The sequence below is a fragment of the Carassius carassius genome, chromosome 2 (genome assembly GCF_963082965.1).
Source record: "Carassius carassius chromosome 2, fCarCar2.1, whole genome shotgun sequence".
Lineage (NCBI taxonomy): Eukaryota > Metazoa > Chordata > Actinopteri > Cypriniformes > Cyprinidae > Carassius > Carassius carassius.
This window is the reverse complement of record NC_081756.1, coordinates 38,147,037-38,171,967: the sequence shown is the minus strand read 5'-3', so window position 1 is coordinate 38,171,967 and position 24,931 is coordinate 38,147,037. Positions and strand designations below refer to the sequence as shown.

Sequence of the window (24,931 nt, the reverse complement as noted above, 5' to 3'; positions counted from 1 at the left end):
ACTTGCCCAATCAGACTTATCCTCCTGTTTATTCGGCCACAGGGATGTGGTGGTCTTCTGCTCCACCCTGGGGGGCGTCTGGTTCGGCCGCACAGATGTGGTGGTCTTCTGCTCTGCCCTGGGGGGCGTCTGGTTCGGACGCTCGGATGTGGTGGTCTTCTGCTCCGCCCTGGGGGGCGTTTGGTTTGGCCGCACAGATGTGGTGGTCTTCTGCTCCGCCCTGGGGGGCGTCTGGTTCGGACGCACGGATGTGGTGGTCTTCTGCTCCGCCCTGGGGGGCGTCTTGTTTGGACGCACGGATGTGGTGGTCTTCTGCGCCGCCCTGGGGGGCGTCTGCTTTCGGCCGCACGGATGTGGTGGTCTTCTGCTCCGCCCTGGTGGGCGTCACGTGATGTCCTTCTTGGACTTGTGTTTTTTTTTTTTTTGTTCTTCTGTCTGTTTTCCTCCTATGGACCTGGCCCTCCGTCCCTCCCCCTGATCCTCCGCCGGTCCACCACCCTCCTGGACTCCTTGTTTTGTGTTGCACTTCTCTTGTCTCTGTTTTCCCATTTTACCTGGTCGTCTTGTCTCTGTTTCCCCATTCTACCTGGTCCTCTTGTCTCTGTTTTCCCCATTTTACCTGGCCCTCCGTCCCTCCCACTGGTCCTTCACCGCTCCACCTCCCTGCTGGTCTCTTTGTGTTTTTGTTTTCTCTGTTTCTCTGGGTGTCCACTAGTGGGCTCACTTCCCCTTAGGCACTTCAACGTAGGCACTAGAATTCCTCTAGTCTTGTCCTGTCATCACAGTAATTGCACTCCTGTTAATTGCACCAGGTGCAGTCACTTTATTGTCATTAGCCTCCCTATAAATACCAGTCTTTTCCTGTTGTTTGTATGGAGTCCTTACCTTTCATGTATCCAGCATTCTCGTTCCCCGATATTCTTCCTAGTCTGCTCGTCCTCCGAGTCCTCTCGTTTTCCAAGTTCCCTTTCCTGTCCCTTTCCTTGTTTGTTTATTTTTTGGACTGTCTTTTGGTTTTGACCTTGGATTGTTTTTTGACTATGATTTGGATTATCCCTGAATAAAGACATCTGCAATTGGATCTCTCGCTCTCCCTGTGTCTCTCTGGGTACACGATCGTCACAGGGATTAGCTGTTGCGTAGATGATGTCTGGGGATACCCTTTGCCTTGTTTAGTTGGTTGATTTCCTGGTGATTTTGAGAGATCCAACAGCTCTTGCCTTGGCTGCAGACAAAGTTTCTTCTGAGTCCTCTCGTTTGCACGGCGTAAGCTTTAAAGATTCTGTCACGGAAAGTTGAAGTTCTTTATGACTTTCAAGCACGCAGATGGCTAAAAGCCGGTGGTTGGAAGTGTAAGCAAGCAAGCAGCAATTCGGGCTTGGTGGTTTTAAGGAGAAGATTTTGATCCATCCCACGACATGATCCTACAATCGAATGGATGCAAGGCGGGGAGTGCATACCTTAACATGACGTAACATTAATACAAGGGGACATAACTTTGTAGATTTGTTTAATAACTTCTCAAACGTGTCGTGCAACACACACCATTCAAAATACCATCTTTTCATTCAGTTCATAGTCTTGGAAAATATCTTGGCCATTCGTTCAATACTAAACTTCCCATATCTTACACACATTTAAAAGCACTATATGCTGACAGGGTTATAAAACAATGTTACACGAAGTTACACAGATTACATTGAACACACCAAACAATTATAAGACATATAACATTATGTGTGAGTATCGTTAAACCTTCAGATTTCTCAATGGTTGTCCTTTTGAGATAATTTATTGAAAAGTTCAGTTTGTAGGAAAATTCCTAAGCAAGTCACAGGACGTGACACACTGAATGGACCCTTTGTTGTGGTCCATTAATTATTGATGATTCCTGGGTTTGGGATCTTGTGATCAGAGTTAATTGAATCAGCTTCTTTTTAGGAGCGAGCAGGGAGTTTGACCAGATGTCGATGTCACATGATTAGTTTTCTGATGAGGGGGGTATTTTGCAACAGACTTGTCCTCTGTTGTATGATCACATTATCACTTCACTTAATGTCAAAATGTCTTTTAGCCATTTGTTTCCTTGACAGGAAAGGGATCCATACAATCTGAACAGTGTTTTAGACAATCTGAACTGTGCTAATCATTAACTGGGTTCAGATCGCAGATGGGAGGAAGTAGCCTCTTATAATTCCTTTGGCAGAAGTAGCCGATTTTGCATTTATTGGCGTGACTGTTCACCGAGGTCCTACAGCCAAGAACTTGAGACAAGATGTGGTTGGAGCAAAGATTGCACGGAGCATAACACAACAATCTGGCACAAGACAGCACTCACAAGGAGACTAAATAATGTGTGGTTATAAAAACAGACCAAAGACAACAGTAGCCTTTACAATGACTTAAATTGCATTACATGTGCTTATCAAAAAATTAGAATATCATGGAAAAGTTTTTTTTCTTTATTTTTTTTGTAATTAAATTTTTTTTAAAAAGGGTTATGACTTACAGCTTAGGAAAATTTAAAATTCAGTATCTCAAAAAATTATAATATTTTCTCAAAGATCAATCAAATAAAGATTTACAAAACAGAAATGTTCAAAACAGGTTTAATTATGCACTCAATACTTGGTTGGGGCTCCTTTTGCACAAATTACTGCTTCAGTGCAGCATGACATTGAGGCGATCAGCATATGGCACTGGTGAGGCGTTACTGAAGCCCAGTTTGTTTTATGTCCATAAAGCATGTCAGCAGATGGAAGCATAAAGTGCTCCAAAATCACCTGGTAGATGGCTGCATTGACTTTGGACTTGATAAAACACAATGGACAAACACCAGCAGACGTCACGGCACCCCAAATCACTAACTTCAGAAACTTCACACTGGACTTTGGACTCTGTGACTCTCCAGTCTTCCTACAGACTCCAAACATTGGTTTCCAAATGAAATGCTAAATTTACTTTCATCTGAAAAGAGGACTTTGGACCACTGAGCAACAGTCCAGATCTTGTTCTCCTTACCCCAGGTGAAATGCTTCTGACATTTTTTTTTCTGATTCAGAAGTGGATGGTTCTAGGAATTTGACAGTTGTAGCACTTTCCTGAAGACGTTTGAGTGTGGGGATTCTTGATGCACTGACTCTGGCTTCAATCCACTCCTTGTGAAGCTCTCCCAAGTTCTTCAATGGGCTTTTCCTGACAATCTTCCCATGGCTGTGGTCATCCCTTTTGCTTGTGCACCTTTTCCTACCACACTTTTTTCCTTCCAGTTAACTTTCTATGATTATATTTTGATAAAGCACTCTGTAAACACTCTGTGATGATTGTCTTCTGGACAACTGTCAAGTCAGTAGTCTTTCTCATAAATGTGCTTGCATGTTCTAAACTAGCCAGTATTTATATTCAAAATTATTCAAACAAATCAAGCTCAAAATCGAATATTCAATTTTTTTAAGATACTGAATTTTTTTTTCCTAAGCTGTAAGTTGTAACCATCAGAATAATAATAATAAAAAAACTCTGTAAATATTTTAGTTTGTGTGCAATGAATTTAGAATATAAGAAAGTTAGCTTTTTTAATTAAAATAAAGACAAAGAAAGACCTTTTCCATGATATTCTTATTGTTTGAGATGCATCCGTATATAAAAACAATGAGGCAAAAAGGATTGGTTAATTAATAATTATATGGTTTCATTGAATATCACTGTTAAAATACATAATGCAGGCTAATACAAAATAAACAATTTATGTACATTCGTTATTACAAATGCCTGCAAAGAGAGTCAAGGGCCTGGTAATTGCTGCTGCTATACTTCGGCTATAATTCCTTGTTTAATAGGCAATTGATCAAACATTTAATTCAAAAATTCCCTTATTTTTGGCCAACTTTTTGCACCTGCACTCAATATCCTACCCAGTATAAAGCCACCATCACTTCAGTACTTCAGCGCCCGGTATACTGTTCACTACCCCGAATGGTACTCAGACTCATATTTACTCTAACCTGTGTTGTGCTCTAATCTCCAGTACCCCAGACGATCCACCTGTGTTTCTCCCTTGTTGTCCTCACAGTCTCCTGGTCCCCGTCTCTAGTTCCGGAGACCTGTGCCATTATCCATATCCAAAATCTGCAATAAACTCTGTTATCCCTATAACCACCTCTCTCTCTGCCTGATTTGTGACAGAAGACCGGACCATAGAAGACATTCCCATGGATCCCAGTCTCCTGCTCCTGCAGATCTACTGCAGGAGCCTGTCAACACAATTCAAGCATCCATCCTCCATCCAGCACCCAATCCTCAGTCTGCCTTAGCCAGTCCCATGGCATTGCCTGCTTGCTATGCGGGGGAACCAGCTGGTTGCGGCAGCTTTCTCCTTCAAGTAGCATTATATATCAAGATGCAACCACAGAAATTCCCCACTGAAGAAGTGTTCAGCTCAACTACGGGAGAACTCTCTGTTTCAGATATGCTGCTGCGGTTGCATCGAGAAGCCCTGAATACCAACAATTACATTGTGCAGTTCTGAACTCTGGCGGCGGCTAGCGGATGAAATGAGGCTACTCTCAGTGCCTACTGTCAGGGTTTGATTCCCCATATCCTTGCTCAGATGGCAATCTACAATGATTCGGTTGGATTGGAGACGCCCACCAGTCTGTCTCCCCTGCCAGTGGCCCTCCAATACCAGAACCCATGCAAGTGGATTCAACCCAGCTAGCTCATATCCATATCTCAATTGTGCTGCTCCCTATCATTCTATCGGACCCTGCCCCTTCAACCCCCCACGTCTTACGGTGAGTACCATCCAGTACGACCTATATTCTCATCACTCTCCACCATTTCAGTCCAACTATTCACTCCATCCTGTTCTATTACAGTCTCTGCCCTGGTCGACTCGCTCCTCTGTCAACTTCATCTTGCAAAGCCTCTTAAGTTGTCTTCAGATGCTTCGCTACCACCATACCTAGGAACTCCAAGTCGAGACGATCCAGGTAAAGCCTTTGGGCACGTGAGATATCAGGCCCCTCCAGTAAAAATATCAAGATTGGGCTCTTTCATGAAGAGGAGATACATTTTCTGGTACTAGAAGGACCTAAAATGGATCTTATCCTGGAATGCCCCTAGCTCATCCAACATTCTCTGGTAATCAGATGGGATTCCTATGAGGTAATTCTATGGAGCGAATTCTGCCATTAACATTGTCTTACTGCACTTCCACATCCACAACACCACTACCTGCTCTGCCAGATCGCCTCCATGCGCATCAAAAGTCCAGAGCCCAAGGTAACTCCCTCCATTCCATCTGATTATGTGGCGTCCCAGGATGTTTTCAGCAAGCAGACAGCCACCCAGTTACCACCTCATCAGCCATAGGACTGTGCAATCAATCTGATGCCTGAGGCTTAACTCCCCAAGGGTAGAGTATACACATTGTCCATCCCCGGAGAGCAAGGCTATGGAGGAGTACATCAAGGAGACACTTAACCAAGGATTCATCCAACCATCCAACTCAAGCAGCTTCAAGATTCTTCTTTGTGCGCAAGAAGGACGGGTCTTGCAGCCATACATTGATTACTGAGCACTGAACCCCCAAACCGTCAAACTCCTCAACTTCCCCTGGTCTCGGCAACTCTCAAGGATCTCCATGGGGCCCTCATCATCTCCAAGTTGGACATGCGGATCACATATAACCTCATCTGAATCCGGGAAGGCGATGAATGGCCTATCCGGCCACTATGAATACCTCATTATGCTGTACTTTCCAACGCCCCATCCGTCTTGTTCTGGGAGTTCTGGGAGTTCCTCCATAAGTCTGTGATCATTTACATCGATAAAAATCCTCAACTACTCACAGAACCTGGCCGACCATCGGCACCATGTGAAGCAGGTCCTCCTTAAGCTACGACAACACCAGCTGTACCTCAAATTGGAGAAATGCAAGTTTCCACGGTACAGTTCCTCTGTTATGTCATCAGCCACGAGGGAATCCAAATGGACCAGGGGAAGGTAACTGCAGTCACAGAGTGGCTTATTCCCCAGTCAGTAAAAGAGCTTAAGAGATTCTTATGATTTGCCAATTTCTATTGATGTTTCATTAAGGATATCTGTCAGTCAAACTCAAAGTCACCTTTATTTAAATAGTGCTTTAAACAAAATACATTGCGTCAAAGCAACTGAACAACATTCATTAGGAAAACAGTGTCAATAATGCAAAAATGATTGTTAAAGGCAGTTCATCATTGGATTCAGTTATGTCATCTCTGTTCAGTTAAATAGTGTCTGTGCATTTATTTGCAATCAAGTCAACGATATCGCTGTAGATGAAGTGTCCCCAACTAAGCAAGCCAGAGGCGACAGCGGCAAGGAACCGAAACTCCATCGGTGACAGAATGGAGAAAAAAACCTTGGGAGAAACCAGGCTCAGTTGGGGGGCCAGTTCTCCTCTGACCAGACGAAACCAGTAGTTCAATTCCAGGCTGCAGCAAAGTCAGATTGTGCAGAAGAATCATCTGTTTCCTGTGGTCTTGTCCTGGTGGTCCTCTGAGACAAGGTCTTTACAGGGGATCTGTATCTGGGGCTCTAGTTGTCCTGGTCTCCGCTGTCTTTCAGGGATGTAGAGGTCCTTTCTAGGTGCTGATCCACCATCTGGTCTGGATACGTACTGGATCCGGGTGACTGCAGTGACCCTCTGATCTGGACACAGACTGGATCTGGTGGCCACGGTGACCTCGGAACTCTTGCTGCTGCATTTTGGACTAGCTGTAGTTTGTTTACTAAGCATGCAGAACATCCACCCAATAAATCATTACAATAATCTAACCTTGAGGTCATAAATGCATGGATTAACATTTCTGCATTTGACATTGAGAGCATAGGCCGTAATTTAGATATATTTTTGAGATGGAAAAATGTAGTTTTACAAATGCTAGAAACGTGGCTTTCTAAGGAAAGATTGCGATCAAATAGCACACCTAGGTTCCTAACTTATGACGAAGAATTGACAGAGCAACCATCAAGTCTTAGACAGTGTTCTAGGTTATTACAAGCGGAGTTTTTAGGTCTTATAATTAACACCTCTGTTTTTTCAGAATTTAGCAGTAAGAAATTACTCGTCATCCAGTTTTTTTATATCGACTATGCAATCCATTAGTTTTTCAAATTGGTGTGTTTCACCGTGCTGCAAAGAAATATAGAGCTGGGTATCATCAGCATAACAGTGAAAGCTAACACCATGTTTCCTAATGATATCTCCCAAGGGTAACATATAAAGCGTGAAGAGTAGCGGCCCTAGTACTGAGCCTTGAGGTACTCCATACTGCACTTGTGATCGATAGGATACATCTTCATTCACTGCTACGAACTGATGGCGGTCATATAAGTACGATTTAAACCATGCTAATGCACTTCCACTGATGCCAACAAAGTGTTTAAGTCCCTGCAAAAGAATGTTGTGGTCAATTGTGTCAAACGCAGCACTAAGATCCAATAAAACTAATAGAGAGATACACCCACGATCAGATGATAAGAGCATTTGTAACTCTAAGGAGAGCAGTCTCAGTACTATGATACGGTCTAAATCCTGACTGGAAATCCTCACATATACCATTTTTCTCTAAGAAGGAATATCATTGAGAGGATACCACCTTTTCTAGTATCTTGGACAGAAAAGGGAGATTCAGTATACAGCTCCCTTTACCACCATGCTCCGAGAAAAGCCGAAGTCCCTGTCCTGGAGTTCCCGCACCTACAAAGCCTTCCAGAAGCTCAAATGGTTCTTTAGCATAGCTCCCATCCTGCGTCACCCAGATGCCAATGTGCCTTCTGTGGTAGAAGTGGATGCCTCCACCACCAGAGTTGGAGCCGAGCTTTCCGACCTGTAAAGTGAGCATTCATGCCTTGCGCATACTACTCCAGGAAACCGTCCCCAGCAAAGCAAAACTACGATATCGGAAACCAGGAACTACTAGCTATCAAACTAGCTCTTGAAGAGTGGCGGAATTGGCTGGAGGGAGCAAACCATCCATTCACAGTTATCACTGATCACAAAAACCTAGAGTATCTCTGTGATGCCAAGAGGCCCAATCCCCGCCAGGCCCATTGGGCTCTATTCTTCACCCAGTTCAACTTCCACATTACCTACCATCCTGGAAATCAGAACTGTAAGGCCGGCTCCATTCCCTCGGTGCTCCTACAGACCTAGAGCAGATACTCCCCCCAGCCCTCATAGTAAGTCCCATCCTTTGGAACCTTGATGAGGATATCAGTGCCACCACTCAGACTGAACCTGCTCCAATGGGAGGTCCAGAAGGGATCCCAACGGCAGTCCCTTCTGGACCCAGTCCATAACATCCCGGGCTCTGGACATCCTGGCAGCCAATGGACCCTGTTGCTCCTCCAAGCCCGGTACTGGTGGCCCAGTATGTCCTGTGTTGTCAACCGGTATGTCCGCAGTTGCTCAGTCTGTGCCATGTCTTCCACTCCTCGTCATCTTCCGGTGGGCAATCTTGTGCCCCTACCCATTCCTCAACAGCCCTGGTCCCATCTGGGGATTGACTTTGTGGTGGACCTACTCGAATTCAAAGGAAACACCTGCATTCTAGTGGTAGTGGATCGACTCTCGAAAGCCTGCAAGTTTACTTCCCTTCCCTGGGTTACCTACCGCCCTAGAAATGGCAGAACAATTATATATAGTGTCGGATCTAGGTCCTCAGTTTAACTTCCACATGTGGAAGGCCTTCTTCCAACTACTAGGGGTCACAGTGAGACTATCCTCTGGATACCATCCCCAGATGAATGGCCAGACTGAGCAGAAGATCCAGGAATGCGGGCACTACCTCCGGGCATACTGCCAAGAAGATCAGCACAGCTGGAACCGCTTCCTCCCTTGGTCTGAGTATGTACAGAACGCCACAGGCCTCAAGCCCTTTCAGTACATACTTGGCTACCAACCTCCTCTATTTACTTGAACAGGAGAACCATCTGAAGTTCCAGCTGTGGACTACTGGTTCCAGGTGAGCGAGAGTGTGGGACAGAGCCCATGTTCATCTCCTGCATGCAGTACAGAGACAGAAATCCTTTGCGAATGTTCAACATGCCCCCACTCCCATTTACCACCCTGGAGACAAGGTTTGGCTATCCACTTGGGTTCTGCGCCTCCATCTGCCCAGTAGGAAGCTGAGTCCCCACTATATTGAGATCCTGAACCAACCCTCCATCAATCAAGTCAAGGACATCTTGGACTTGCAATGACGGGGTGGTAAACTCGATTACCTGGTTGACCAGGAAGGTTAAGGACCAGAAGAACATTCTTGGGTGGCCCGGGACGACATCCTTAACCCGATACTGCTGGAGGAGTTTCATCGCATCCATTCCAATTATCCCACATGCAGAGGCCGAAGTCACCCCACCGTCGCATCAGGGTATCAGGAGCCGCCCCTGGAGGAGTTGGTAATGTCAGGGAATCATAACTGTCACAGCCTCCTCCGTCATCACATACCCTGGTTCCAATCACACCCAATCCCAATCACCGGAGTACTGATCACCTGCACATGCACTCATATCCTACCCAGTATAAAGCCACCATCAATTCAGTACTTCGCCGTCCAGTCTATCGTTCACTACCCCGAACAGTACCCAGACTCATATTTACTGTAACCTGTGTTGTGCTCTAATATCCAGTACCCGAGACAATCCTCCTGTGTTTCTCCCTTGATGTCCTCCCAGTCTCCTGGTCCCCGTCTTTAGTTCCGGATACCCGTGCAATTCTCCATTGCCAGTCTAAGTCCTGCAATAAACTCTTTTATCCCTATAACCACCTCTCTCTCTGCCTGGTTTGTGACAGTAGTCTGATTTATATATATTAAATATATTTATATATATTTATATATGTTAAATGTTATATCTCATTTATTAATTCAATGGTTTTAATTCACTGTTTTAAGTTAATTAAGGTAATACATTTTGGGCACAATACATTAAATATTGTTGGTTGTAGCCCTTTCTTTTTTTATGATTATTTAAGTTGCATTTTCTTTATACTTTTATTTTTGGACCGTCAATAAAGTCAACTAATTGTAGCCTATGTGAGAGAATCAGTGGTAATATAAATGTGTTCCTATTTGTCATTGTTAGAGGAGCTCAGCTTAGCCTGACAGTTAGCATGCTCCGGACCAGGTTAGTTTCCCAGCATAAGTTGCCATAGTGACTGAGCTTGAGACTATGGTCATTTTGCTTTATGAAAACAAAATCAAGTCAAAATAAATCAGACTAACTGAAATAAGCCTGGGTTATTTGGCAAATTTGTTTTATGAAACAGCTCCCCGGTTGACTCACCTTGTTACTTACTTTTCAAAGGGAGCGGCCTGAACTACAGTCAACTCAACAGACACAAGCTATCATCATTCATTGTCCAGACAAAATCTTTTTGGCCATGAATATCTAAGCTGTCCATCTCATATAACTGACCCAGTTTCTGATACCTACATTTATACACACTATAGGGATGTAGGGTATGTTACAATGTGTGAAAGGAATTCAACTGTAACATTCACAGCATTTAATTTAGATATCCACACGTCAATAAAAATGTTTGCTTAGCATGACACAATCTGAATTCCCTGTTGCGTCCTGATAATAATAATAATAATAATAAGACTAATTAAAATGTTATCTGATTCTGAGCAAATTGGCTCAGATGATTACTGGACCAAACCACTCTGAATATATATTTTTCCATTCCTCCATTAAAATATTTTGATTATATCTATGATATATTCTGACATTAAAATATAAAAGGCATATGATACATTTACATGCAAAACCATTTTTTATGCATATGCTTTACTTTTTAAGAGTTAAAGAGACAGATTGTTCTCCTCTTGAAAGATCATTTGACATGCCTGCTTTGCTTTCCTTGCTTGTGGTGTCTTTTGTGCTTGGCCCTGCATTGCTGCTTGCTGCTATACTTAATCCTTATGTTTGAATTTTCACAAATTGTTAAATGTTTCAATAAATTTAATTAAAGTCTGTAATTTACACTCATTGTAAAGTGAAATGAATAAAACAAAATGCAGTTTCACAGATAAGTGCAAACATTGCAAAATAATAATGATAATAATAATAAAATAATAATTCCATAGTTTAATTGTGGGAGAAAATTATATCTTGTTTTACAAAAAAATATGTGTACCCATTTTTTCATAAATGACAATTACTGGTAGCATAAAGCAAACATATAAGCAGGGTCACGCATAATTTTTTGCTGTTTTCATTTTCGTGGAAATGAGTCACATCATTTGGAAAAAAACATCATTGGAATTAATAGAACGATCAATAGGAAAAAAAAAACAGTATTGAAGTAGTGAATGTACAGTAGTTACTTTCCCCCTATAAATACTTCCATGCATCATCAAAATTATGATGTTCTCATAATTCAGAAAAATAAATAAAATAAAATAAATAAATGTCAGCCAATATATATATATTTTTTTTTTTTTTTTTATCAGATCATAACTAAAATATACAATCCTACTTGCATTACACAAACCTCATTACTGTAGTTTCCATTTTTATAATGTGTAAGAGTTTATTCTTCTTCATATTTATCTATATATTTCCATATCAAGTGTTTCTTTATATTTCTCTTTACATTTATATATGAAGTGTTTCTTTATATTTTTTCTAACTACCTTTTTTTTTTTTTTTTGCATTTGTGTGTGTATACAGCTAACGAACTGGCTCGGGATGCAGACATTCCCACTTCCTTGCTTACACATGTTGGAAGAATTACTCCCATTGTTAGTCCTATGACGGGTCCTTTTCCTTCACCATCTACTGGCAATGCTGGCACAGAGCATGGTGCAGGAGCAGCAAACACGGTTGTGCGAGGATTGCCTGGCAATACTACTGTTTCAGGCATACCTGGAAATGGAACAATCCTGGGTCTCTCAAGCAACACAACAGTTCCAGGATTGCCAAAAAATGGAGCAGTTCTGGGCCATTTTAGCAACACAACAGTTCCAGGTGTGCCCGGGAATGGTGTTGTTCCAAGGGTGCCAGGCAACCACAGTCAGCAACTTGGCAATACCAGAATTTGTCCACATTCTGGCATACCCTCCTTACAAAACATTACCTCTTCATATTCTGGACCACTTAGCTTCCTACTGGCTAGCGACACTCGTGCTGAAGTCTTTGCAGACAGTTTCCTGTTCTGGCTGGACACAGTAGAGATGGTTCGGGTTGCAGGTCACACCCCTATATATTTTTCAGGCTGGGCATTACCAGTTTACCTTTTCTGCTTCCTTTCCACAATGCGATTGGCCCTAACACCTCTCAGTCCCCTCCTGTCACCTCTGGGTGTGGTCTTTCAGGATCTCCCTTTCCTAGTCTTGAGGATGGCATTAATTGGCATTTTTGGTTTTGTAACACCACTACTTTATGTGATGAAGAATCTGCTGGTATGTCTGGCCTACATTTATTTCAACTTCATGACAAAACTCAGAGTTTTCAACACTGAGAGGATGTTCTAATTGAACTATTTAGGCAACTAATACAGGCCTAGCAACACATAATGGGCAAAACAATGGCTCAATGTTAGTGTGGGACAAGGCATTTTTTTTTCATACTTATTTTTACACTTCTGTTTGGTTCACTATAGTGGTGCAGAAATAAACTCTAAATATAAATGAATGTGATGACCTTTTAGTATTTTTTTATTATTATTATTATTATTATCAGAATGTCAATCTAATATGTATAAAGTAATTTTCCTATACAGACATTTTCTGCTACTTTTCAAATGTATTTCCTGTATAAATAGTTTTACCCATGTACCAGAACTTTAACTATGAAAACTCATCAAATAAATTTGAATTATATTTGACGAAAAGTTAAGCTACATGATTCATACCTAATCTTTAATTTGTAAAGTATTTAACTAATAATTATTATTTAAAACAATATATATTGTACTCTCACAATATTGGGCAATTTCCACTACACTGAACAATTTTGTAATGCAGTGAAGAGGATACATTAGATGACATGTGATATATGAAGAAAGCATCTCAGGTTAGGTACCATGGTTCCCCTTGAAGTAGGGATCTGCTTCTCCATAATGAGGCTGATGCCCTGGGGATAGCAGATAAACATAAATTGTCATTTTTGGGTGAACTATTTCTTTAAGAATAATTGTGCACAAATTAGTGACAATGCAAACTTTAATTGACATTTTTAGTCCCCGCTGTTCTTAGTGTCTTTTATGAAACAGGCTTCAGGTCTCTGTAAGTCACAGATTATTGGACTCTTTCTAAATAATAAAAGTATTGCACATCCACTGGTAATTATATATAAATAAATGTTTTTTTTACTGATACAAGTATGTTAGAAATGATGCATCAAGTCAATTCATGTCAAGTAAAGTCACATTTATTTATATAGCGCTTTAAACAAAAGGGATTGCGTCAAAGTAACTGAACAACATCAATTAGGAAAACAGTGGGTCAACAATGCAAAATGACAGTTAAAGGCAGTTCATCATTGAATTCAGTGATATCATCTCAGTTCAGTTTAAAATAGTTGTCCTGGTCTCCGCTGTCTTTCAGGGCTGTAGAGATCCTTTCTAGGTGCTGATCCACTATCTGGTCTGGATACGTACTGAATCTGGGTGGCTGCAGTGACCCTCCGACTTGGATACAGACTGGATCTGGTTGCTACGGTGACCTTGGAATAAGAGAGACAGACTAATATTAAGCATAGATGCCATTCTTCTAATGATGTAGCAAGTACGTACATCGGGTGTTATGGGAAGTGTTCCCGGTTCTGGTTTACCTAATTAAAGCAGCCTAAAAACTCTTTAACGGATTTGGATATTAAGCATATTAATAAAGAGATGGGTCTTGAATCTAGATTTAAACTGCAAGAGTGTTTCTGCCTCCCGAACAATGTTAGGTAGGTTATTCCATAGTTTAGGCGCCAAATTGATTTTAATATTCTGGGTATTATCAAATTGCCTGAGTTTTGAGAACGCAGCAGACGTGGGGGATTATAATGTAACAAGAGCTCATTCAAATACTGAGGTGCTAAACCATTCAGGGCTTCATAAGTAATAAGCAAGATTTTAAAATCTGATGTTTAATAGGGAGCCAGTGCAGTGTGGACAGAACAGGGCTAATATGGTCATACTTCCTGGTTCTAGTAAGAATTCTAGCTGCTGCATTTTGGACTACCTAGAGTTTGTTTACCAACCATACAGAACAACTCCCAAATAAAGCATTTAAATAATCTAAACTTGAGGTCATAATGCATGGATTAACATTTCTGCGTTTGACATTGAGTGCATAGGCCATAATTTAGATATATTTTTGAGATGGAAAAATGAAGTTTTACAAATGTTAGAAAAGTGGCTTTCTAAGGAAAGATTGCTATCAAATAGCACACCTAGGTTCCTAACTGATGATGAAGAATTGACAGAGCAGCCATCAAGTCTTAGACAGTGTTCTATGTTATTACACGTTATTACATTACATGAGTTTTTAAGTCCTATAATTAACACCTCTGTTTTTTTTTCTTAAGAATTTAACAGTAAGAAATTACTCGTCATCCAGTTTTTTATATTGACTGTTCAATTAAATTCAAATCAAGTTTATTTGTATAGCGCTTTTAATGATACAAATCATAACAAAGCAACTTTACAGAAAATTACTTTTCTACAATATTTAGTAGTAGCTTATAAGTGGTGACTGTCAGTTTGTGTGCATATGAATGGATTTTTCAGAACAATTAATACGAGACGTAGTCAGCCAGATGATGAACATTATTAACAGCAATTACTATATGATGCAGTCACACTTGTAGCAATATTTGTTAGTTCTGTTTGTTGATTCAGAGTTAGCATCATCTGGTGTCCTCTGAGGGGTCAGCATCATCTCTTCTCAGGTATTGTGGATCCAGACTGGAGCTTGTGAATATCCTAGTTACATCCCGTGCAAAACAGAGAAACAAATAGAGACATCAGTAGCATAGCCGCTGTTCCAACAAAGTAAAATGTATTAGTTTAAACCAAGCTAAGGAATAAGAATGTGCATTTGATCAGATGCAACTGCAGTCACAATTTAAGAGATGCATTATTCAAATGCTTGGCGAAAGAATTGCTTTTTTTATCTAGATTTAACAGAGAGAGTGTGTCTGAACCAGGAACATTATCAGGAAGGCTATCCCAGAGTTTGGGAGTCAAATGTGAAAAAGCTCTACCTCCTTTAGTGCACTTTGCTATCCTAGGAACTACCAAAAGTCCAGCGTTTTATGACCTTAGGGAGCGTGATGGATTGTAACGTGGTATAAGGCTAGTTAGGTAAAAACCCACATAGAAAACGGACTTGGCCTACATGTGGCCTCTAGGTGGCATTGCTGGCCTTCTGTCGGCAATGGCATGTACCCTTTCAGCCAGAGCTGGGCCATGTGTGGCCAATGACGGCACGGCGGGAATCCGGCAAACAACATGAGGGCCGATTGTTGGTGGTAGGAGTGTGGCCCAGATCAGTCCAGTGATATGTGGCCCAAATCAGGCTAAGATCTGGCAGCATATTATGTGACCCATGATAAACAAGATAAATACAATATTGCATGATAATGGTGTGACGAGTGGGGCGGAGCCGAGGGATGTGGGAACGAGCAAGGCCGGTGGAGTGATTGGGAAATGAGCGACACCTGCGACCCACCACCAGTCTCGAGTCCCACAGAGGAGATGGAAGGATATAAAACTGGAGCGACGACAGTGAAGGACGAGAGAGGACCAGGCCTGGGCTTTATTTTATGTTTGGGTTTTATTTGTGCGCATCAGTTCGTCCGTGAGGGGCTGATGCGCTGTTTTGTGTTTATTTTTGTAATTAAAATTTCATTTTGATTGTCCGCCGGTTCCCACCTCCTTCTTCCCGATGATTATGGAGTTTTATTATTACAGTGGTGCCAAAGCTCGGGAGAAGGAGGGACGCGCTGCTGAAGATCCCTCGCCGCTGTGGTGAATCCGTGGTGCCATCGAGCAGGCGAGGAGTGTGCCGCCATGGACGCTTGAGGCGGTGGGCTGGAGTGAGTTGCCGGGGACGGCCGCCCGCGATGTGGAGGGGCGGCTGCCATCCGTGAGGGAGCGGAGGAGTCGGTATCCGGAGGAGCAGGGAACGGGCGACTACTGCTGGCTGCCCAAAACCGGAAGAGCCGTCGCCGTCCACCGGGCGGCGGAGGAGTGTCGTGCCGTCCGCCGAGGGCTGTCCAGTGCCACTGCCAGGCACCGCGGAGGAGATCACCCAGCTGGTGGAGGGCCGAGCAGCAGTGCGTCTGGGAACCGGAATTTTTTTTTATTTTATTTTTTTCCTCTCTCCCCTATCTCCCCTCTCTAGCTCCTCCTTCCATCTCCTTTTCTCTCGCCTCGTCTGTCCTACCCCCAGGTTCCCGCAGGTCCCCTTGGAGGGGGGGGGTGGGGGTGGGGGGTAGAGCGCAGTCTCTGGAGTACCCCCCGGCCTGCGAAGGGCGATGGGGGTATGTGACGAGTGGGGCGGGGCCGAGGGATGTGGGAAGGAGTGGGCCGGTGGAGTGATTGGGAAATGAGCGACACCTGCGACCCACCACCAGAATGAAACATTATTAAAAAATTAAGCAAATCAGTCAAGTGCATTAAACTGCACTTAATTATAATTGTATTACATTTTATATTATTATTCTTGGTACAAATAATCTTAGAATAATTACATGAAAAGAAAGAGAGAGAGTATTTAACCGTTATCATGTAATATTTATTTGGTTTACTATGGGGCACACACTGATCTATAATAGAGAGTATGCTGTCATGCACAAGCATTAAATAAAATGATCTTGAAAGTATTTTATTTTTATTTAGTAATTTTTTTTATTCAGTATCCATGTGATGCTTGGTGTGAGGAACAGATCCATATTCAAACCGCATTTATTGCCGATATGTATCTCGTTCCTCTGGAGCTATAGTAACTATTTAAATATGTGCCGTTAATAAGTTTTACAACAAGTTTTACAGCAGGGATATCAAATGCTCATTGGCTCTCGCTGGTTTCTTCAGAGATTGCGACATGCCGTTTTTCCAGTGATGCGTGTTTTGAATGTGAAACGCGCGCCTTCAGGGAGTGGAATGGCATAGTATTTTCAGCGTTTGACAACTTAAATTAAACCCTGCTCCTCACAACTCTATTGTATTCTGCCTAAGAGGACTGCAACTGCAATCTGTAATAAATTATTATGATTGAGTTACATGTGTCTATCTGTTACGTTTCTTTTAGAGACTGTATACTTTATACACTCACTCTTTATTGGTTGATTTGTTCTTTATAAAAAAATAAATAGAAAAACCAATGCAATACGTTTTTTTTTTATTGCACAGTTACATGATGTGTGGGTTTTAAGTCTGATTTTCTATTTAGTTTAATATACTTTATTGGCATAGTTTGTGTCTAAATTAAAGCATGTCACAAAATGAATAATTTCGATCATAGTAATATACAAGGGATAATATGAAATATTAAAATTCCCAGACAGCAATATAGTGTTGGCCCAGATCCGGCCCACTTCTGGCCCACGTGAAATCCATTCGGGCCAGATCTTGGCCGACACTGCTTGCTGTCTGGGTTGGGTCTGGGCTATATAAGGCTCAGGTGTGGCTCAGATTTGTGGATTCTTGTTTACTTAAGGCTGAGAATTGGCACCAATAATAAAACCTGTTAATCCACAAATGACTTAAGCTGTTAACTTTTTTAATGTGGCTGACACTGCCTCTGAGTTAAAACAAACCAATATCCCAGAGTAATTCATATACTCAAACCACCTTATTGAGACAATAAAGCCCTCCCTACACCTATCCTAATCCTACCCAATAATTTAAGTTTTTGATTAGATTCTTAATTTTCAATGAAAATAAATGCTTTTCTGATGTGATTTGACATTTGAAAAAGGAGAAAAAAGTTCACCAAATGTCGAATTCGAACCCAGGTCAGTCGTGTCAAAATGAAAAAATCACACATTTTAACATCTGCACCACTGGAGCTGATAATTGTTATTTGTCTTTTGCAGTGTTGACTAGCCGAATCACAGTTTGGTGGGCAGAGTTAGTGTAAATAGCTTTAGCCAACAAGGTGGGCTATTTGTACTTAGTGTAAATAGACTCTCCGAATCAGAGTCCTGCATGGGTTTGCAAATTTGGCTGAAATGAGTGAAAAATATCCAACTGTGTTGGATACTTGTGCGGGTCGGGTCGGACATGGGGGAAACACGGGTCTAAACACGGGTTCAAAATGTTTCTGTTCGATAGCTGCAAATGTGGAACTTCGTCGCTGAGGAAGCACGCAGATACCTGTGCTGGTAACAAACTAATCACCAGTTCTATTGAACAGTATCTTTCAAAGGGAAAAGAACTGAAGGTGCTTCATAGAGAAGATAAGGACACCATAACCAGGCTGTCTGTGAACTTTGTATGCAATGATATTAGACCCTTTGATGCAGTACACGGCGATGGATTTTTTGCATTAGCATAAGGGTTGATAGATGTTGGTGCTCGGGCTGGTCGTGTGGATGTTAAACAGCTACTGCCTGACCCAACGACAGTTTCTTGTGGTGTTATCAAATATGCAGAGGAGATTCGCCAAAAACTAATCCCAGAACTTAAAATGCAGATGGAGGGGAGTACTGGAGCTGTTACACTGGACATGTGGACTGATGATTACAGAAAAACTGGCTACCTTTGTGTTACTCTGTACTACATTAACAATAAGTGGGAGCTTATCGAAAAAGTGCTGTGTAACTCTGAGTGGGAAAAGTTCACTGCGTAAAACAGCTGACAACATTAAACCAGCCATCATCAGCCCTTTGCATAAATTTGGCATTCAATTCAATTCAATTCAATTCAAGTTTATTTGTATAGCGCTTTTTACAATACAAATCGTTACAAAGCAACTTTACAGAAAATTATGTTTCTACAATATTTAGTAGTAGCTAGTAGTTTGTGCACGTTTGACAGGATTTTAGAAAAAAAAAAAATAATAATAATATAAGACGTAGTCAGCTAGACGATGAACTATCAATATTATTCATTAATAGTTATTATATGATGCAGTCACACATGTAGCAATAATTGTTAGTTCTGTTTGTTGATTCAAGGTTAGCATCATCTGGGGTCCTCTGAGGGTCAGCATCATCTCTTCTCATCTCATCTTCTTCTCAGGTGTTCTGGATCCAGACTGGAGCTTGTGTAAATCCTAGTTACGGCAAAACATAGAAACAAAATAGAGACATCATTAGCATAGCTGCTGATCCAACAAAGTAAAATTAGTTTAACCCAAGCTAATGAATAAAAATGCACATTTGATCAGATGCAACTACACTCACAATTTAAGAGATACATTATTTGTATGCTTGGCGAAAGAGATGTGTTTTTAATCTAGATTTAAACAGAGAGAGTGTGTCTGAACCCCGAACATTATCAGGAAGGCTATTCCAGAGTTTGGGAGCCAAATGTGAGAAAGCTCTACCTCCTTTAGTGGACTTTGCTATCCTAGGAACTACCAAAAGTCCAGCGTTTTGTGACCTTGCATGATGGTGCGTGATGGGTTGTGATGTGGTAGAAGGCTAGTTAGGTACGCAGGAGCTAAACCATTTAGGGCCTTATAGGTAAGTAATGATAATTTGTAACTGATACGGAACTTAATAGGTAGCCAGTGCAGAGACTGTAAAATTAGGGTAATATGATCATATTTTCTTGACCTCATAAGGACTCTAGCTGCTGCATTTGGACTACCTGTAGCTTGTTTATTGACGAAGCAGGACAACCACCTAGAAGTGCATTACAATAGTCTAGTCTAGAGGTCATAAATGCATGAACTAGCTTTTCTGCATCAGAAACAGATAACATGTTTCGTAGCTTGACAATGTTTCTAAGATGGAAGAATGCAGTTTTTGTAACATTGGAAATATGATTTTCAAAAGACAAATTGTTGTCTAATATAACACCCAGATTTCTGACTGCAGAGGTAGTAACAGTATATCCGTCTAGTTGCAGATTGTAATCTACAAGATTCTGTTTAGTGTTTTTTGGTCCAATAATTAATATCTCTGTCTTATCCTAATTTAATTGGAGAAAATTATTTGTCATCCAATCTTTTACATTTTTAACACACTCTGTTAGCTTAGATATTTGGGAAGTTTCATCTGGTCTCGTTGAGATATATAGCTGAGTATCATCAGCATAACAGTGGAAGCTAATTCCGTATTTTCTAATAATATTACCAAGGGGCAACATGTATATTGAAAATAGAAGGGGACCTAGGATGGATCCTTGTGGCACTCCATATTTTACTGATGATAAATGAGATGACACCCCATTTAAGTAAACAAAATGGTAGCGATCGGACAGGTAGGATCTAAACCATCTTAGAGCCTGCCCTTGAATACCTGTATAGTTTTGTAATCGATCTATGAGTATGTCATGATCTATGGCGTCGAACGCAGCACTAAGATCAAGTAAGACTAGAAATGAGATGCAGCCTTGATCTGACGCAAGGAGCAGGTCATTTGTAATTTTAACAAGTGCAGGTTCTGTGCTATGGTGGGGCCTAAAACCTGACTGAAATTCTTCATACAGATCATTTTTATGCAGGAAGGTGCTCAATTGAGCAGACACAACTTTTTCTAAAATTTTAGACATAAATGGAAGATTTGAAATAGGCCTATAATTTGCCAGTACACTAGGATCCACTTTTGGTTTCTTAATAAGAGGCTTGATAACCGCCAGCTTGAATGGTTTTGGGACGTGACCTAGAGATAGCGACGAGTTAATGATATTGGGAAGCGGTTCTTCGGCTACAGGTAACAACTCTTTCAGTAATTTAGTGGGTACAGGATCTAATAAACATGTTGTTGGTTTAGATACAGTGATAAGTTTATTTAGCTCTTCCTGTCCTATAGTTGTAAAACACTGCAGTTTATCTTTGGGTGCGATGGATAAAACTGAAGTGTTAGACGCTGTAGAATCTACATTCACTATTGTATTTCTAATGTTATCTATTTTATCAGTGAAGAAATTCGTAATGAAGTCATTACTATTTAACGTTGGTGGAATATTTGAATCAGGTGGCGTCTGGTAATTTGTTAATTTAGCCACTGTGCTAAATAAAAACCTTGGATTGTTTTGGTTATTTTCAATGAGTTTGTGTATATGCTCTGCCCTAGCAGTTTTTAAAGCCTGTCTATAGCTGGACATACTGTTTTTCCATGCAATTCTAAAAACTTCCAAGTTTTTCTCCATTTGCGTTCAAGACTGCGAGTTACTTTCTTGAGAGAGTGAGTATTACTGTTATACCATGGCACAGTACGTTTTTCTCTAACCTTTTTCAATTTGATGGGGGCAACAGCTTCTAATGTATTAGAGAAAATAGTGCCCATGTTGTCAGTAATTTCGTCTAATTCATGTGTATTTTTGGGTACAAATAGCAGTTGAGATAGATCAGGCAGGTTATTTGCGAATCTTACTTTGGTGGCTGGAACAATAGTTCTGCCCAGACGGTAATACTGAGTTAGGGTTAGGGTTAGGGTTAACATATAGTTAATATCAGTTATACGCAGCATGCACGATACAAGGAAATGGTCTGTAATATCATCACTTTGAGGTACAATATCTATAGCAGTAAGATCGATTCCATGAGATATAATTAAATCTAGTGTATGATTAAAACGATGAGTGGGCCCGGTGACATTTTGCTTGACTCCAAAGGAGTTTATTAGGTCAGTAAACACAAGTCCTAATGTATCATTTGTATTATCAACGTGAATATTAAAATCTCCCATGATTAGCGCGTTATCAACTGTAACTAGAAGGTCTGAGAGGAAATCTGCACATTCTTTTAGGAATTCTGTATATGGCCCTGGTGGTCTATACACAGTAGCCAGAGCAAGAGATACATTAGATTTCTTTTGCATGTCTGACAGTGTAACATTTAGCAGAAGTATTTCAAAAGAGTTAAACCTGTATCCTGTTTTCTGGGTAACATTGAGAATATCACTATATATTGTTGCAACACCTCCTCCACGACCAGTCTGACGGGGCTCATGCTTATAACAGTAGTTTGGTGGAGTAGACTCATTTAGACCAAAATAATCATTTGGTTTTAGCCAGGTTTCAGTCAAGCAGAGTACATCAAAACTACTATCTGTGATAATTTCATTTACAATAACTGCTTTTGGTGTGAGTGATCTAATATTTATGAGCCCAAACTTTAAAAATTGTTTTTGTTCATTTACTTTACATTTTTCTGGTTTAATTATGATAAGATTTTTTCTAGATCCTACATTATATTTTGACCTCAATATTCGGGGAACAGACACAGTCTTAATAATTTTTACAGCGCAAGTACTTTTATCATTTAAGCGGGTGGAACAAAACTCATCATAATAGTTATCTGAGAATTGTCTTACTAGTCACATGGAGCGAAGTGTCCTGGAGATTTTGTCAGAAAGCAGCTCCGCTCCGATTCTGCTGGGGTGTAATCCATCAGCGCGAAACAGCCTAGGACGCTCCCAGAAAAGATTCCAGTTATTAACAAATAGCAGTTTCTGTTCTTTACACCATGACAACAACCATTCATTTAAAGCAAAAAGTCTACTGAACCTTTCGTGTCCTCGTCGATACGTGGGCAGTGGTCCTGACACGACGATCGTCGCCGCGGGCGTCGTGCTGCGAACCGTCTCGATCAGGCTGCTGAAGTCCCTCTTCAGCGTCTCCGTCTGCTGCAGCGTGGTGTCGTTAACCCCGGCGTGAAGCACGACCGCTCTGGGGCTCTCGTCGGCCTTCAGGGTCGGGGGTATCTGCACAGAAACATCGAGAACATGAGCACCAGGCAAACAATGAGTGTGCACTTTACCTTCGGCTAATGTAGCACGGACGTGTCGGACGATGGGGTCTCCGATGATCACAGCGTCGCGTCCTGTCTCGCGGAGGGGAGCGAAGCGGTTCCGGATGGAGATCTCGAAGGCAGGAGGGGGAGAAGTCGTCGCCCGGGACCCGGCTCGCGTCCTCCGCTGTGGATGCACCCAGGGTCCGTGGTGTCCCGGCGTCGGAGTGAAGGACATCTGGGAAGATCATGTCCTGGGTGCACTGGGCCTGTGCAGAGAAACACACGGAGTAGACGTGGTGGGACTGTTAGCAGCACGCTGTATACTTACCCCGGACTTGTGAGCGTCAGCCCGGGATGATTCCAGCGCGGCTCTCTGCTCTCTCAGCTGGGCCTGCCTCACCTCCAGGTCGCGAATCTGCTTCCCCACGGCCTTGAGCTCGAACTGCACAGAATGCAGCTCGAGCGTGTCCCCACATGCAATCAAAGGTAGACATTCATCCGCCATTAAAGCAAGTGACAGTGAGTACAGCAGTGGTAATGTGTGTGAATAGAGTATTAGCAATGTAAGCGCAGTTAGCAGCAACCACGCTTGCTGATGCAAACGGGCTATAAGCTAATAGCGGACCCGGGAGATCAAAATAAAACTAGTGATAGCGAGGTGCTCTGATTTTTTTTGTTGTAGAATACAATAGAGGATATATTCACACGTTATATAAACGGAAACAATGGTGTATAAAATTGATTTTTAAGTTAAAAATAGTCGATAAAAAAAATATAGTGACGGAGCTCAAACGCAGTACAGACGGCAACAACAAACATTGCATTGATGAATTCTACTCCAAACTGGTGTATGTGACAGATAGGGGCGCAAAGATACAGTAGTTACGGCCCTGCGTACAGCTACGCTGCCCATATTTTCAGTACTGTCCTGTACACTACATTCAAACCATCCCAGGAGGATATGTATGGAGAAGTAGTAACTGCAATGATTGACTCAGCCAAGTCACTGATAACATATTTCAAGCAGACCAACCTCCAGGCTTGCCTGAAAAAGACTCTGTAGAGACACGTTGGAATTCCCTGCATACAATGCTAGAGTCTATCAGCAGTCAATATAAAGACATCTGCACACTTCTGGAAGAGCGAGGGGAAAATGACCGCCTCACAAATTTGGATGAAGAGGCCCTCTACGACTTTGTTGCATTCCTGGAGTGATTTGAGGAAGCCAGTAAAGTGTTAGAGGCATTGAAAACTCCTACCCTTCATCTAACCATTGTTTGGTATGAGTGCTTCAGGCACCACTTGCGAGCTTCTTCAAATGATAGCATGATCATTTCCTCACTGACGGATGAGAATGCCTCAGTATTCTCCAGGACAAGTCTGACATTCATCGTTTACAGACTTACAGGCGCCTTGTGAATGGTCAGTATTAATGCAAACACAGACACAGGGGGGTTGGATGAGAGAAAATAAAAGTGAGATTTTGAGGGGAAAAATTTATTATTAAATAACATTTGAAAAACCTGTGTAAACTGAACACCAAATAACAATATTAACTTTGGAGCGATGGTGACGCGTTCATGAAAAATGTCACAAAGAACCGGCAAAAGTAGCCAAATGATTATGAATATGCCAAATATTGCCAGGAGACATTTCAATTGTTTATTAATAAACAAGTGTTTTCTCGGCTGCAAAGATGAACTTGACGATGCTGACTCGATCTTCACAGTAGTGAGCACGCCAGAGAGAAATGCACATTTCACACAGATTACATAAGCAGAGAGCAGTTTGTTTTATTTTGTTTTGTTTAAAAGTACACATTTCAAGCTGTATATATATTTCTCAGGTCTGTGAGGCCTGTAGCTTATACACTGAGTTTTGGTAGATTTATGAGCCTCCGCTCTGTGTCCTGATTATATAGCTTGCTATATTTATTTCTTATTTATTAAATCCAGGCAATTCGTTGATAAAACATAGATTAAAGGTCCTATGACATGAAAATTTCACTTTCTGAGGTTTTTTAACATTAATAT

The 24,931-nt window shown here is 41.5% G+C and overlaps 2 protein-coding genes across 2 annotated transcripts in view; one reads left to right on the top strand and one right to left on the bottom strand.

Annotated features, from left to right (window-relative positions):
- LOC132109666 (transmembrane protein 236) overlaps positions 1-12,607 on the top strand; it is a 236,260-nt gene extending 223,653 nt beyond the window's left edge. Inside the window, exon 4 of the mRNA XM_059515934.1 lies at positions 11,725-12,607. Within this exon, the coding sequence (XP_059371917.1) occupies positions 11,725-12,527 (803 nt within the window). The 3' untranslated portion in view covers positions 12,528-12,607. The remainder of the gene's footprint in view (positions 1-11,724) is intronic.
- A 9,774-nt stretch (positions 12,608-22,381) lies between these two features.
- Positions 22,382-24,931, bottom strand: part of LOC132098044 (uncharacterized) — a 78,750-nt gene continuing 76,200 nt past the window's right edge. Inside the window, exon 2 of the mRNA XM_059504153.1 lies at positions 22,382-23,340. Within this exon, the coding sequence (XP_059360136.1) occupies positions 22,483-23,133 (651 nt within the window). The 5' untranslated portion in view covers positions 23,134-23,340 and the 3' untranslated portion in view covers positions 22,382-22,482. The remainder of the gene's footprint in view (positions 23,341-24,931) is intronic.